This window comes from Pelophylax lessonae (assembly GCF_965119305.1).
Source record: "Pelophylax lessonae genome assembly, chromosome: 4".
Lineage (NCBI taxonomy): Eukaryota > Metazoa > Chordata > Amphibia > Anura > Ranidae > Pelophylax > Pelophylax lessonae.
Window position 1 is genome coordinate 525,621,934 of NC_138771.1, and position 14,579 is coordinate 525,636,512.

The window sequence follows — 14,579 nt, forward strand, 5'->3', positions numbered from 1 at the left end:
TGCAACATAGTCCCACAGGACGGTGACTGGCCCTGCAAGTTAAACGTCTTGCCAGGTCGCCTACGATCGGGTCTAGGCCTGAGTCGCAGCGTTACTATTGGCCGACAGCAACCCACTTCAGCGGAGCGGGGTTCTGTCAGGAGATGGCACCTGCCTGTTCCAGGTATGGTAAGTAAAATGTTCCCCCCTCTCCCCCTGGAAGGTTTTGGGGTGGACGTGGGCCCCTGCTTAGGACGATCAGACTCTCACACCCCTGGGTTCCCCTCTGTCCTGTGCAACCCCCCCCCCCCCCTTACCTGTCCCCCCTCTCCCCCCGTCGATACGCCATTTTCTTGTAGCCCGTGTGCTGAGAAAGATCGGTGGCCATGTTGGTACACCCTGCGGCCATTTTGCGGTGGATTCCCATTGAAAATCACTGGCGACCATGTTCTTGGAGTCCTTAGAGGCATTGTTTTGGAGGTGGAGGCCCTCCCTATACCCTGGTGCTGACACTCAGGTTTTTCTCTGCTGATCGAGAGAGTACAGACGTTCTGGGCCTTTCTGGTGCATCTCTAGTGCAGGTGGTGAGTCTGGAGGGGGTCGCTCGCTCTCTCTGCTGGGGGTCTTCGGTGCATTCTGCCTGACCTCTTGGAGGCACTATAGCACGGTGGGACGTTCTTAAAAAAAAAAAATATATATATACATATATATATATATATATATATATATATTTTTTGCTGAGGAGTTTCCCTGGTGCAACATGGACCCTGTGGAACTTTCTTCCCCACCTGACCCTCTCAAGGAGGCCGCAGGGCCCTCCGGATCCCAGCTATCCATAGATGCACTGTCGGCGGTTTTGGAATCCTTTGTGTCCCGGGTGGAGGTGGCCTGTAAGGGATGAGGTGCCAAAAAAGGCCCCCCTACCTACCCTTGCCTCATCTGATGTATCAGAATCTGAATCTGGTTCAGCCACCGCAGACGTGGGTCTACTACCGTGCGCCCTGTCTCCTCTGATAGTGAATATGACACCTCTCCCTCCGCCACCACGCAAGAAAAGGCACTGGTGGATGCACTGGTTGCTTCCATGCGTGAAACCCTAAAAATGGAGGACGCAGCTGCGACTGCTACTAAAGCGCAGTTTACGTTTTGGCACTCACAAGCCATCCAGAGCATCAAAGGTTTTCCCCCTTCCTGCGTATTTTGATAACATGGTCAAAAAATAATGGGACCGCCCTAAAGCGCCCCCCCCCCGGGTGACTAAGCGAATTACTAGATGCTACCCCTTTGCGTCTGCTGCTACTATTTCCAGATGGATCAGACAGACGGTTGTGCAGGCTTATTCAATTAAGGGTCAGGTTCCACCTTTTCCTGTTAAGGCGCATTCTACTCGGGCGCTTAGTGTTTCATGGGCCTTTCGCCATCAGGCATCTGTGGTTCAGGTTTGCCCGGGTGACTACCTGGTCATCCTTTCATGCCTTTACAAAGTTTTATAAGGTGGATGTGCTGGTATCTGCAGATGCCTCCTTTGGCCGCAAAGTTTTGCAGGTTGCTATTTAAGGGTATTTTTAGTCTCCATTGAGGGTGTTTAATGTTTTTTTCAGGTGGGTCTCATATTGTTGTTCTTATGAGTCCTATGTTGCCTGTTTGGCCATGTTTCAGCCTTGGAGAATTATTTTCTGCTGTTCCCACCCCTCATATTTAAGGCACTGCTTTGGGACGTCCCTACTGTTATGAAGAACAGAGACTGCGTCTGTCAATGAACGATAGAGAAAATTGGATTTTTGTCTTACCGTAAAATCCTTTTCTCTGAAGTTCATTGACGGACGCAGTACCCGCCCCTCTATTTTGAGTTGGGTTGGTATTGTTTTCTCTGACACTGCTTTGATACAAATCTGACATCCTATAGCAGGGAGAGGGGGTATATTCACTGGGACTGCTCACAGGCGTAGCCAGAACTTTTTTCTGCCTAGTGTCCTACTCCTGTAGGGGGCAGTATAACCCTACAGTTATGAAGAACAGATACTGCGTCCGTCAATGAACTTCAGAGAAAAGGACTTTCCGGTAAGACAAAAATCCAATTTCTCTTACGTCCTCCGACAGTCGCCGCCTCTTCATAATCTTCACCAATGGGGTAATTGACCTTTGCTCCGCAGGAGTAGCTAGGCAACAAGATTTGTTAATATCAAAGCTTTTAGCATATCACACCCCTAGGGGGCGGTCCCCTCAGTCAATACCTCCCTGCTTCCAGCATTCTCAACTCAGTTTTCAATTGCCTAGCTTAGGAGTAGCTGGCTGTTCCTGTGCTGGGGCTTGCAGTCTCAGCCTTCTATCCTCTTTTTGATTTTATTTCAAGTATTTTTCTCTTTCTTTTACTTAGCTGTTTTTCTCTCAGCATTAGTTTAGTTTTCTTCGGATGAAGATGATCATGCGGAGCTGGGTCTCGGACTGGCCACCCTGGATCCCAGGGCTGAGAGCCAGGGGTTTCCCCAGCCTGCCATCGAGCGTTCCGCTCAGGTTTCCCTGGCATATTGAACGACCCATCCCTGTTCGCTGCAGGGATGCTGCTTGTGAGGTGGCTACCTCACCGGACGCCATTTGCGGTTTCGCACCGCGGTCCACTGCGTCCTGGCTGCGACACTCCCTGTCCTCAGTACAGTGGTTTGGTCGCTAGAGAAGGCTCCCCACGCCATCCGGAATGGTAAGTAAAATTTCTATGTGGGGACCTGTCTGTTTGGGTGTCAGTCTGTGACTGTGTGACCCGCATGTCTGTGTAAGTGCTGAGCTCCCTGTCAGATCCTGTGGTAGCTGCCTTTCTGTGGGCCGCGAGGGGGGGGCTCTCCTGCTCTGCTGTGTGAGATGTATGGGGCAGACTGGGCTCAGACATGCTGTGCGGCGACCGCTGATGCGGCCCTCCATTTTTTTTCGGCAAACTGTGGTGACCGGCCCTGTGTGGTACAGCGCGGTGTTTTGGCACCAAACGCCGCCATTTTGGCGGCGATCGCTCCTGCAAGCACATGTCGGCGCCATTTTCTTGTTGCCTGGATTCCCTCAGCCGAGCGGCCATGTTTGTGAAGCCTTCATAGGCTATATAGGGCGGTCAGTCGTTGCATCACTTCCTTTTTCACTGGAACAGCGATCGGTGGCAGCAGCTGTGTGCTCTCTCCAGGTTTTTACCTTCCTTATCCTGTATTTCCTTGCTCAGTGCTCCTTATCCCTGCGGGGGTCGGTGCATACAGTAGTGTGCGGTGGGCTGCGCTCGCCGCAGTCTTAAAGGGGCAGTACTTTTTTCAGTTGATACTGGGGCATGGATTCTAAGGATTGCAAGTTTCCTCCCACCCTGGTGGGGGGCCAAGGGGCTGCTGCATTCCCCGAGGGGGCTGATCTGGCTGCTGTTGTAGCGAACTTGGCCTCTCAGGTGCAGATGCTAATGGCTGATCGATCCGCAAAACGGCCCAGGTTATCTATTTCCTCTGATTCAGAGGGCGATGGGGCTGCTATGGCTGGAGTGCCCTTCTCATGGTCTCGTTCATCTCTGGACCTTGTGGGGTCTGAGGGGGAGGCTGAGGTAGAAGGGGTTGATAGTTCTCCCCCTGGCTCGCCTGAAGAGCTTGCACTCATGGATGAGTTGATTACTTCTATCAAGGAAACACTGCATCTGCAGGATGAACCATGTCCTCCTGCTTTGATGTCCTCTTATGGGACAAAAAGGAAACGCAAATCAGCACAGGTTTTTCCCTGCCCTGTGGAATTTCAGCATGCTGTTGATGAGCAATGGCGCAATTTAAAGAAGCCCTTTACTGTGCCAAGTAAGTTCAAGCTGCGTTATCCTTTTACACCCACCACTGATGAGCGTTGGTGTGTGCCGCCTCAGGTGGACCACGCGGTGGCAGTTTTGAATAAATCTACTGCGATTCCTGCTGAGGATACCCCGGTGTTCCGGGACCATACGGACAGGAGATTGGAGTCTCTGGCCCGTCATACTTATACGGTTGCTGGTTCTATGCTGAAGCCTATTTTTGCTTCCATTATGGCAGCCCAGGCCATTGCGGATTGGACGCAGGTGCTCAGGCGCACCCTGGTGGCTGACTCTGCTCCGCCGACAACATTGGCTATGGTAGATCAAATTCATCAGGGTGTCATGTATTTGTGCGATGCGGACTTGGATTTAGTCCCTTTGGCTGCACGCCTCTCCAGTATAGCGGTGTTGAACCGTCGCCTTAAATGGCTGAAATGTTGGTCGGTTGACCAATCCTCTCGCAAGACTCTAGCTAATCTTCCCTACGCGGGATCTCGCCTTTTTGGCGAGTCTTTGGATACTCTGATAAAGGGAATTTCCGGGGGTAAGAGCACTCTCTTACCCCACACTCACAAGAATAAGTTTGTTCGCGGTAAGAAGAATACCTCGTTTAGGCCCTCTCAGGGGTCCTTTCGTGCCTTTCGGTCGCAATACAAGGGCAAGCCCTTCAAGGGCCAAGGCTCCCAGAAGAAGCCGTGGGCAGGTAAGCAGAAGTCCGGCCAGTCCGGGTCCGCTGCCCATACCAGTTCGGCCTGAAGGGGCGCCCTCACCCGGTTCTGGGGTGGGGGGACGTTTGCTCGGTTTTCTTCAACCCTGGCTGGCCCGCATTCGGGACAGGTGGGTTCAGGAAATTGTTCGATCTGGATACAAGATCGAGTTTCTCTCTCGACCGGCGAGCTGATTTTTTCCCTCAAATCTTCAGCTGTCTCCAGGGCGTTTGCAGGATCTGCACCTGGCGGTGCGGGCCCAGGGAGTGGTGGTTCCGGTGCCTCATCGGGACAGATTTCGGGGGTATTACTCCAATCTGTTCACTGTGCCCAGAAGGGAGGGCAAGGTACGTCCGATTCTGGACTTGAAAGCTCTGAACCGCTTTGTGCGGGTTCGCAAGTTCCGCATGGAATCCCTGCGATCAGTGGTGGCTGCCCTGAGTCCGGGGGAATTCATGGCCTCCATCGATCTGAAGGATGCGTACCTTCACATCCCCATTTTCGAGGGTCACCAGAGGTACCTTCGATTCGCCATTGCGGAGGATCATTACCAATTCGTGGCGTTACCCTTCGGTCTCGCTTCGGCTCCGCGGGTTTTCACCAAGGTGCTTGCGCCGGTCCTGGCTTTATTGAGAGCCCAGGGCGTCTCTGTCTTGGGATATCTGGACGATATCTTGCTTCGGTCTACGACCAGTCAGGGCCTGGTGAACGACCTGTCCACCACGATGCAGACTCTGCAGGAGTTTGGTTGGACGATAAACTTTCCAAAATCAACGTTGTGTCCGTCGGTTCGTTTTCCCTACCTGGGGATGATCCTGGACTCTGCTCAAGCGAAGGTCTTCCTGCCGGAAGACAAGCTCCGGACACTCCAGGACGAGGTCAGGTCCCTCAGGGACACTCAGTGCTCGTCCCTCTGGACATGTATGAGATGTCTAGGTCTAATGGTCTCGGCTTTCGAGGCGATTCCCTTCGCCCAGTTTCACACGCAGGGTCTTCAGGCGGAGATCCTGGCCAAGTGGGACGGGCGTCTGCAATCTCTGGATCGGCAGCTTTCGTTGAGCCGCCACACCCTAAGGGGTCTTTTGTGGTGGCTCCAGTCCCCGGCGGTGTCGAGGGGCAAGTCCTTTCGTCCTTTGTCGTGGACGGTGATCACCACGGATGCCAGCCTGACGGGCTGGGGTGGTGTTCTGGGCGTTCTGTCCGCCCAGGGAACTTGGTCGGAGGAGGAGTCCTCCCTGCCGATCAACATTCTGGAATTGTGAGCGATAAAACTTTGCCTTCTGCACTGGTCGGATCGGCTTCAGGGCCGTCCGGTTCGGGTTCAGACGGACAATGCCACAGCGGTGGCCTACATCAACCATCAAGGGGGCACCAGGAGTGCCCGTGCTGCTCGGGAAGTAAACGGCATTCTGTCGTGGGCCGAGACACACGTCCCGGCGATAACGGCTGTGCACATTCCGGGGGTGGAGAACTGGCAGGCGGACTATCTGAGTCGCCAGTCCCTGGACCAGGGGGAATGGTCCCTTCACCCGGATGTTTTCCATATGTTGTGCGCGAAGTGGGGTTCCCCAGATGTGGACCTGTTCGCGTCTCGTCTGAACAACAAGGTGGAAAGGTTCGTGGCATGGACGCGCGATCCTCTGGCAGACGCCTCAGACGCGTTAGTGGCGCCCTGGCATCAGTATCGTCTGATGTATGCCTTTCCGCCGATTCAGCTGCTGTCCAGGCTGCTTCGCAGATTGGCCTCGGAACCGCACGCGGTGATTCTGGTGGCTCCGGACTGGCCTCGCCGGTCTTGGTACGCAGACCTCGTAAATCTGGCACTCGACGCTCCGTGGCGCCTGCCGCTTCGGGAAGACCTTCTGTCCCAAGGGCCGATATTCCATCCTGCTTTACAGTCGCTGGCTTTAACGGCCTGGCTGTTGAAAGCCAGGTCCTGAAGGATAGGGGTCTCTCCCCTGAGGTCATTCCCACTTTGATCAAGTATAGAAAAGCCTCTTCGGGAAAAATTTACTTCCGTACTTGGAAAGCGTACTTTGCCTGGTGTGAGTCCAGGGGGGTATTCCCCTCGCTCATACTCTGTGTCGAGAGTGTTGGCTTTCCTCCAAACTGGAGTGGACCAGCGTTTGGCGCTGGCCACAATTAAGGGTCAGATTTCTGCGCTGGCCGTTCTTTTTCAATGCCCTGTGGCGTCTAATTCATTGGTTAGCACCTTTGTTCAGGGGGTGCGACATTTGGCCCCTCCTAGGAGGGAACCTTTGCCTCCATGAGACTTGAACTTGGTTCTGTCCGTGTTACAACAGGCTCCCTTTGAAAAGATCTGGGAGATCTCGTTGTCTGTTGTCCAAAAAGGTTGCCTTTTTGGTGGCGATCACTTCGGCTCGCAGGGTGTCGGAGCTGGCGGCTTTGTCCTGCAGCTCTCCCTACCTGGTGATTCACAAGGATAAGGTGGTCTTGCGACCTAACCCATCTTTTCTTCCGAAAAGGATCTCGGAGTTTCACCTGAATGAGGACATTGTCTTGCCTTCACTTTGCACTAAGCCTAAGCATCCGAAGGAGGTGGTTTTGCATGCCTTGGATGTTGTTCGGGCGATCAGGGTTTACCTGTCATCGACTAAGTCCTTTCGCAAGTCGGATTCCCTATTCGTCCTTCCAGAGGGACCTCGGAAGGGCATGGCGGCGTCGGCTGCTACCATCGCCAAATGGATCAGACAGACAATTGTGCAAGCTTATGCTTTGAGGGGGAAGGTTCCTCCTTTCCCTGTGAAGGCGCACTCTACCAGATCTCTGAGTACGTCTTGGGCCTATCGTCATCAGGCTTCTGTGGCCCAGGTGTGTAAGGCGGCGACTTGGTCGTCCGTTCACACCTTCTCCAAATTTTACAAAGTGGATGTTCAGGCATCAGCAGATGCTTCCTTTGGCCGTAAAGTTCTTAGTGCGGCAGTGCCTTAGGGTCCCTTGTTGGGCCCTTGGCTGTTGGGGTGTTTTTACCCCTGGGTTACTTGTTCTTCCTGGGTTGTTGCTAGTGTTGAGCACGTTTTTTCCTGTTGCCAGGTTGGTTCTCTTACCTTGGTAAGGTTTCTTTCTCTGATGTGGGTACTGCGTTGCTTTATGCGCAGCTGCGTTTTTTTCCCACCCCTCATGTCTACACTGCTCTGGGACGTCCCCATTGGTGAAGATTATGAAGAGGCGGCGACTGTCGGAGGACATAAGAGAAAACTGAATTTTTGTAAAATCTTACCGTAAAATTCCTTTCTCTGAGTCCTCCGACAGTCGCCGCCCCCCGCCCCTCTTTTTGGGGTTTGTTTATGTACTCTACTGCTACGCTACTGAAACTGAGTTGAGAATGCTGGAAGCAGGGAGGTATTGACTGAGGGGACCGCCCCCTAGGGGTGTGATATGCTAAAAGCTTTGATATTAACAAATCTTGTTGCCTAGCTACTCCTGCGGAGCAAAGGTCAATTACCCCATTGGTGAAGATTATGAAGAGGCGGCGACTGTCGGAGGACTCAGAGAAAGGAATTTTACGGTAAGATTTTACAAAAATTCATTTTTTTCCTCCCAACTTTTAAATTTTCGATCACTTGATGTTCTTCGGGATAGAGAGTGAAGTGAAATATGCCTGAAGCAACACAGAAAAAAAAACATTTTTAACTACAAAGTTTCCCCGAAAATAAGCCCTTCCCCTGAAAATAAGTCCTAATGTGATTTTCTGGGATGTCTGCAATATAAACCCTATCCTGAAAATAAGCCCTAGTTAAAGCCCTTGTAAAATCATGTCATCCATTTTGTAAAAAGATTATATAATGTGCAGTGTGTCTGTAATTTTATTGTGGAAAATACCTTATTTACAGCGCCGCTGGGTGCTTACGTGACCCCCCGGAGATCTTCTCTCTTCCCAGCTGACATCAGTGGACCCTCCCTCTGCAGTACTTGGAGCGGGACTGATGACAGCAGGGATTTCGGGCCCTCCCTTTGCAGTATCCGGAGCGGGGAAGAAGATCTCTGGCAGGTCATGTGAGCACCCAGTGGCGCTGTAAATAAGGTATTTTCCACAATAAAGTTACAAAAAGAAGACACACTGCACATTATATAATCTTTTTACAAAATGGATTACATAATTTTACAATGACTTTAACCAAGGTTTATTTTTGGGGTTGCAGAATTTCTTAATGCTGAATCCTGATTTGACGGGGAAGAGAAGACGGGGCACAGGAACTTTTTAAAAAATATTTTGTTTTATTCCGGTTTTTTTAGAACCTAAAGAGGGGTAAATGACACTGCACAAGCACTGTGCTATCTATCATACTTTAACCACTTGCCGACGCACATATACTATAGCACCTAGAGAAAACCCAAACAGGGAAGACACAGACTCCACACAGTTTGTGTGCTTGGAATCAAATGCAGAGGCATAAGCACTGCAAGTATGCTAATAACCTAGTCCCACCAATTCCTGTTTTTGGTGACTTTTAGTTAATTTCTTCTTTTTATTAGTAAAATTTTATTTATTTTTTTAAAATAAATGTATAAGCTTTTAGACAGGGGACATCCATGACACAGGTGTCCGTGAGCGCTATGGGTTTCTTCACCTAACTAAAATTTGGAAAAAAAAAACCTTTAGTCCTAATAATATTAAAATACCCCCTTCTTACTTTAGGAAAGTATACACAAACATACATGCAACAAGCATGACGCCTACTAGTGCCATCTTATTGCATCCAGTGTTGCCTCTAGAATCTTCAGCACTCAGCATTTCTGGGTGTGTCTGATGCCTATGTCTCCCTGCTGCCTGGAAGTGTTGGATGCTGAAGATTATAGTGGCAGCTCTATCTCTGACACCTAGCTTCAAGAAACCAACTCTGCTTCTCCGGCTTCCCTCTCCCATGGTCTTCTCTGGACTCAATGTCCCAGACCCAGTGGATGAAGAGGAGGTGGCGATGGAAAACTTTTATCCCCAGAATGCTTATTTTTAGGTTCTTCAGTCACCTCCCTCTCTGTCTATCTCCTCATGGGAGGCACACTGTATTCATCTATTGTCTCCAGTTTCTTTGAGAATTGCTGTGATCTGCTGGCCTCCTGGACCAGTACCAACGTTCGTTGATGATTTCCCGGTCTGGCTACCCTGCTTTCTTTTAATGGACACACGCTTCTACTCACTCTGATGGCAACACCATTGACCTTGTATTCTTCTATTGATGCACTCCATGCAGCTCTAACAATCATTTTCCTCTTTTAGATCAATACCTTAATAGTTTCACCCCCTGTCTTCCACCTCATCTTCCTCCAACTGCCTAACAGTACCTGTAGAAACTGTCACCACTGTAACCCTTCTCTTCTCTATTCTGTTACTACTCTATAACAAAATCTCACCCCTGTCCTGTCCTAACCTAGCCATTTCTGTCTACAACAGTTCACTGTTCCCTGGGCACGCTTGCCCCCCTCACTACTCAATTAGGCCTCAAATCTGGCCCCAGCCGCTACAACTATGGCAAACAGACGACACCAGAAGTCTTATTCGTGCTTTTGAGCGTCTGTAATGTAAAACAAAGTCTTAGCAAGACTTAAACCATTATAAATCTGCCTTCCCAAAAAACAATTACTGCCTTCACATTGCCAAGCAGACCTGTTTTATCACTCTAATTAACACTCTCTCATCCAGTCCCCATACACTCTTCCTAACCTTTAATTCTCTACTTCATCCTCCACTGCCTCCTCCCACTAACTCATTCACTGCCCAGGAAATCGCCAACCACTTAAAAATAAGATTGATAGAATTTGTGATGAGATTTCTACTGTACGGATACCTCCCACACCTAACACTCCATGTACACTCAATACTTCTCTCATTTAACCCTGCTACTATAGGTTGCTAAACCTTTCTCTAATGCCCACCTAACCACCTGCCCCCTGGACCCTATTCCCTCTCGAATACTACAGTCACCCTTTGGCTCTATAGTACACTCTTTAACTCACATCTCCAATCTCTCCTTCTCTTCTGGCATCTTCTCCAGCTTACATGCACTAGTCACCCCCATACCTAAAATGTCCTCATTGGATCCCACCAATCTTAACCTATGACCCATATCCTTACTCCCCTTTACCTCCAAACTCCTTGAACGCCTGGTCTACAACTAACTGAGCTACCACCTCTTTGGGAATAATCTTCTTGATACCCTTCAGCTGGGATTTCGTCCTCAACATTTCACAGAAACAGCTGTCCTAAAACTCCCAAACTATTTACTAATTTCTAAAACCAACGGTCACTACTCTGTACTCCGACACTTGGACTTCTTTGCTGCCTTTTAATACAGTTGACTACTCCCCCCCCCCCCCCCCCCCAAAAAAAAAAAACTTCACTCCTTTGGTCTCTGTGACTGCACTCTTCAATGATTCTCATACTACCTATTCCACCGCACCTTCAGTGTCACTTACAATCAGTGTTAATTTATTCTACGCATCTATTTTCATTAACTAAATTAATACTATTTTGGTCGATACAACTAAAATACAACTAAAACTAAAACAGTTCAGATGCTTAAAATATGACTAAAACTAAAATTGGATTTCAGTCAAAAGAACAGTGCTTACATTTCTGCCTCCTCCTCTCCTTTTCCTTTTTCCTTTGTGGTCCCCCAAGGTTCTGTTTTTGGACATTTCTTATTCACAATCTACACCTCCTCCCTGGGTCAGCCTCCCATGGCTTTCAATACCATTTCTACGCTGATGACACCCAAATCTATCTCTCTACCCTTCAGCTCACTCCTTTAGTCTCCTCAAGCATTACTAATTTACAGACATATCAATCTGGATGTCACACCAGTTCCTCAAACTCAGTTGATCCAAAACCCAGCTCATAATTTTTCCTCTTCTATGTGCCCCTTCCCCTGACTTCTCTGTCAAGATCAGTAGCACAAACAGCAACCCATCCCCGCATGTCAGGGTGCTAGGTGTAATCCTTGACTTTGAACTATCCTTTCGGCCCCACATCCAATTACTGTCCAAATCTTGCCACCTCAACGTCCGCAACATCTCTAAAATATGCCCCTTCTTAATCATTGACACCACAAAGCTCCTACTTCACTTCCTCATTATCTCTTGCCTTGATTACTGCAACTCTCTCCTCCTCCCTCCTTTACATAGGCTATCCCCCCTTCAGTCCATCATGATTGCTGCTTCCAGACTCAACTACCTAACGAACTGTATTGTGTCTGCTACCCCTCTCTGCCAATCTATCCCTTGGGTTCCACTTACCCAACAAATAAAAGTACTAACAACTTACAAAGCCATCCACAACTCGGCACCCAGCTACATCACTAACTTAGTCTCAAAATACTAATCAAATCATTCTATTCGTTACTCCCATGACCTCCTGCTCGCTAGCTCCCTCATTACCTCCTCCCATACTCACCTCCAGGCTTCTCCTCAGCCTGTCCCATCCTCTGGAATGCTCTACCCCAATCTGTCAGACTCTCTCCTACTCTGTCCACATTTAGGCGCCCCTAAAAACCCTTCCCTTTAGAGAAGCCTATCCTGCCCCCACTTATTATATTGTAAGCTCTAATGTGCAGGGCCCTCTAATTCCTCCTGTATTGTTATTGTACTGTCTGTCCTCATGTTTTAAAGCACTGTGGGTTACTTCAACACGTTTATCTGGTTATAACCATACTATTGTTATGTATGCACCTGAGGAAGGTTTCCTTCTTTGTCTCCTTTTTAAAGGCCCTCTTCGGGGGCTTGTCTTTTGAAGTTTCCTATGTTATTGGTACTTGCATACTACTGAAATTTCACTATGCAAAGCTTGGACGATTACATACCTCACGCCCCGCTTACTAGGATAGTTATACTCCTTTGTTATCTACCTAATGGTGAATTTCTATGTTGTACTTTCATTTGCCTTATGCACCAATATGCACAGCCTATTGTTACTGATATTACATATTGTACTGAATATGGATCTAAGCCTGAACCTTCTGATCCTTCTTTTTTTTTCATGTGTGTATGTTATAACAGCACAAAATCTAATTAACAATGATTAAACATAAAGCGCTGTTGGCGCTAATTAAATCCTATATAATAATAGTATTAATAATGAAAGTAATGCCTTTTACAATATTGTGTTATACTCTTTAAGTGACACTGGTGTTTCTTTAAGTAAAATAGGTGCATGAACACTGTACACTCCCATTAAGGAATCATGCTAATCACAGGACATGTTACTTTATTGCACTCTTGTTATAGGTTCCAACAACCTAACAGTCCTAATAGCAACATGGAGTTTGTATATATTTCCTGTCTTCCATCTTCACAGGCTATTCAGTAGATGAGGATATCTGTAACTATAGGGATTTAGTCAGCAGTATGACTGGCTACCAAGTTTGAAATGTCTGCCACACAGCAACCATTGAATAATTTTCCATGCAAAATGTTCACATTTGACTGGAGTGTACATTGAAAATGTAACTGCTTATTCAGAACAGTGTCGACAGTACAGCATTTCTTGAATACAGAGAACCGCACATTCAGTTATCACATAGCGGTTCAATCTGCATTCATTCATAAACTGAGTTTTTTTATCCAGTTTTTAACAATAAGCAACATATTGTATTCTCTCCATCACAGAAATGCTTAGAGCTGAAGAATAGCTTGCTGGCACAGCAGAGAGGAACTCAGTCATCACTGGAACGCCTCAAAAGTCTCATTAGACTGATACAAAACGAACAGATGCTTCAGGTTACCATGACAACCACGACCACCTCCTCCTCCTCATCCTTGCTAACTGTCCCCTGGATCAAACCCTCCGCCGCCACCCCTGCTTTACACAAAGGCCTGCAGCAGCCTCAGACCAACAACTGACACAGCCAGATGGAACAATAACTTTAAGCAAATTTTGCCAAGAAGGAATACACGAGAATAAAAAAATGAAAGGACTGCCTGTCATTTTGTACTCTACAAGTACACGCTCATCAACAGAACTCGCAAATGCATTAACATGGGTTGTGACAGCGGCAAGGAGACCAGGGCGTGCTATGCTACATGCCAACACCTTCAGTGCTTATGAGTTTCTTCATTTTACTTTTTTTGGCCTTAATTACTTATGGATTGTTATAAAAAAAAAAAGCAGAAAAGAAAAACTAAGCAGAAAAGGGCCAAACTAAAGCAAGAGGCATGGGGAAAGTTGGGTCTTGCTTTAATCAGCTTTTTGTTCTTATGTCAGAAGGCTGAACTATGGTAGTACGAATGGGGCTTCAGGACTGTATTTTGGGGGTTATGGATAGATAATGGAAAAATTAAGAGTAGTTTTTCTTTCGGACTCCAAATAGCCCTTTGAAGTGAAAATTGCCACACGTATTCAGGTTCATTGTCTAAGGGGCTTCTTTTAAAAAAAAAATAAGGGGTAATGTTGGGAACTACTCCGAGCCTTCAAACAAAAAAGATATGATTTTTTTTCCAGTATTAATACAGCTGATATATTAAGAGAAAACTGTATAAACTTAGCGTTTCTAGTGGAATATCGAAGTATTTTCATGCCGATGCTTGTGTATACGCTCGACTATTTATCAAAAAATGACTGTACAATTCCTTACAATGTCTGTCATGCAGCTTTTTGTTCTCTCATTTCCTTCTTTGAAAGATATAATAAGACAAAGTGAGTAACTTTGCTAGAGCGACTTATTTTACATTTTGGTAAAGAAGAATTTTTTGCTCTTTTTTATTTTTTAAACAGATATTTTTATTTCTCTTTTTTTTCTTTCTTTTGCCAGCACAGACAATATGCCAAAAAAAACCTTAACCTTTTTTGTACTGCATTTTTATTGTAAAATATGTAATGTGAATGGAACAATATGCGTTTTTATTTTAAGCTGCAGAAGATTCTGCTTTATGGTACAGGAGATTTAAAGAAAAACTGCCTCTAGTGGAGTTTTACATATCTGATATAGCATTTTGTTTTGAATTATAGTTTTTTTTTTAAGTTTGTGATTATTGCAGAAAGGGGATTGTGATGGCAGCGGAGTCGGTCACATTATTTTTAAAGGTACGGCTTCTAAAGTGATGCATTTGCTGTATATTTATTAGCTAGTCTTCCTGATGCAACA

At 47.4% G+C, this 14,579-nt stretch overlaps 1 protein-coding gene across 2 annotated transcripts in view; it reads left to right on the forward strand.

Moving 5' to 3' along the window:
• Positions 1-14,063, forward strand: part of PHF21B (PHD finger protein 21B) — a 207,360-nt gene extending 193,297 nt beyond the window's left edge. For both annotated transcript variants that reach the window (XM_082257220.1, XM_082257219.1), the window contains exon 13: positions 13,105-14,063. In XM_082257220.1, coding sequence (XP_082113346.1) covers positions 13,105-13,338 — 234 coding nt within the window. In that variant the 3' untranslated portion in view covers positions 13,339-14,063. The remainder of the gene's footprint in view (positions 1-13,104) is intronic.
• The last annotated feature ends 516 nt before the right edge of the window (positions 14,064-14,579 follow it).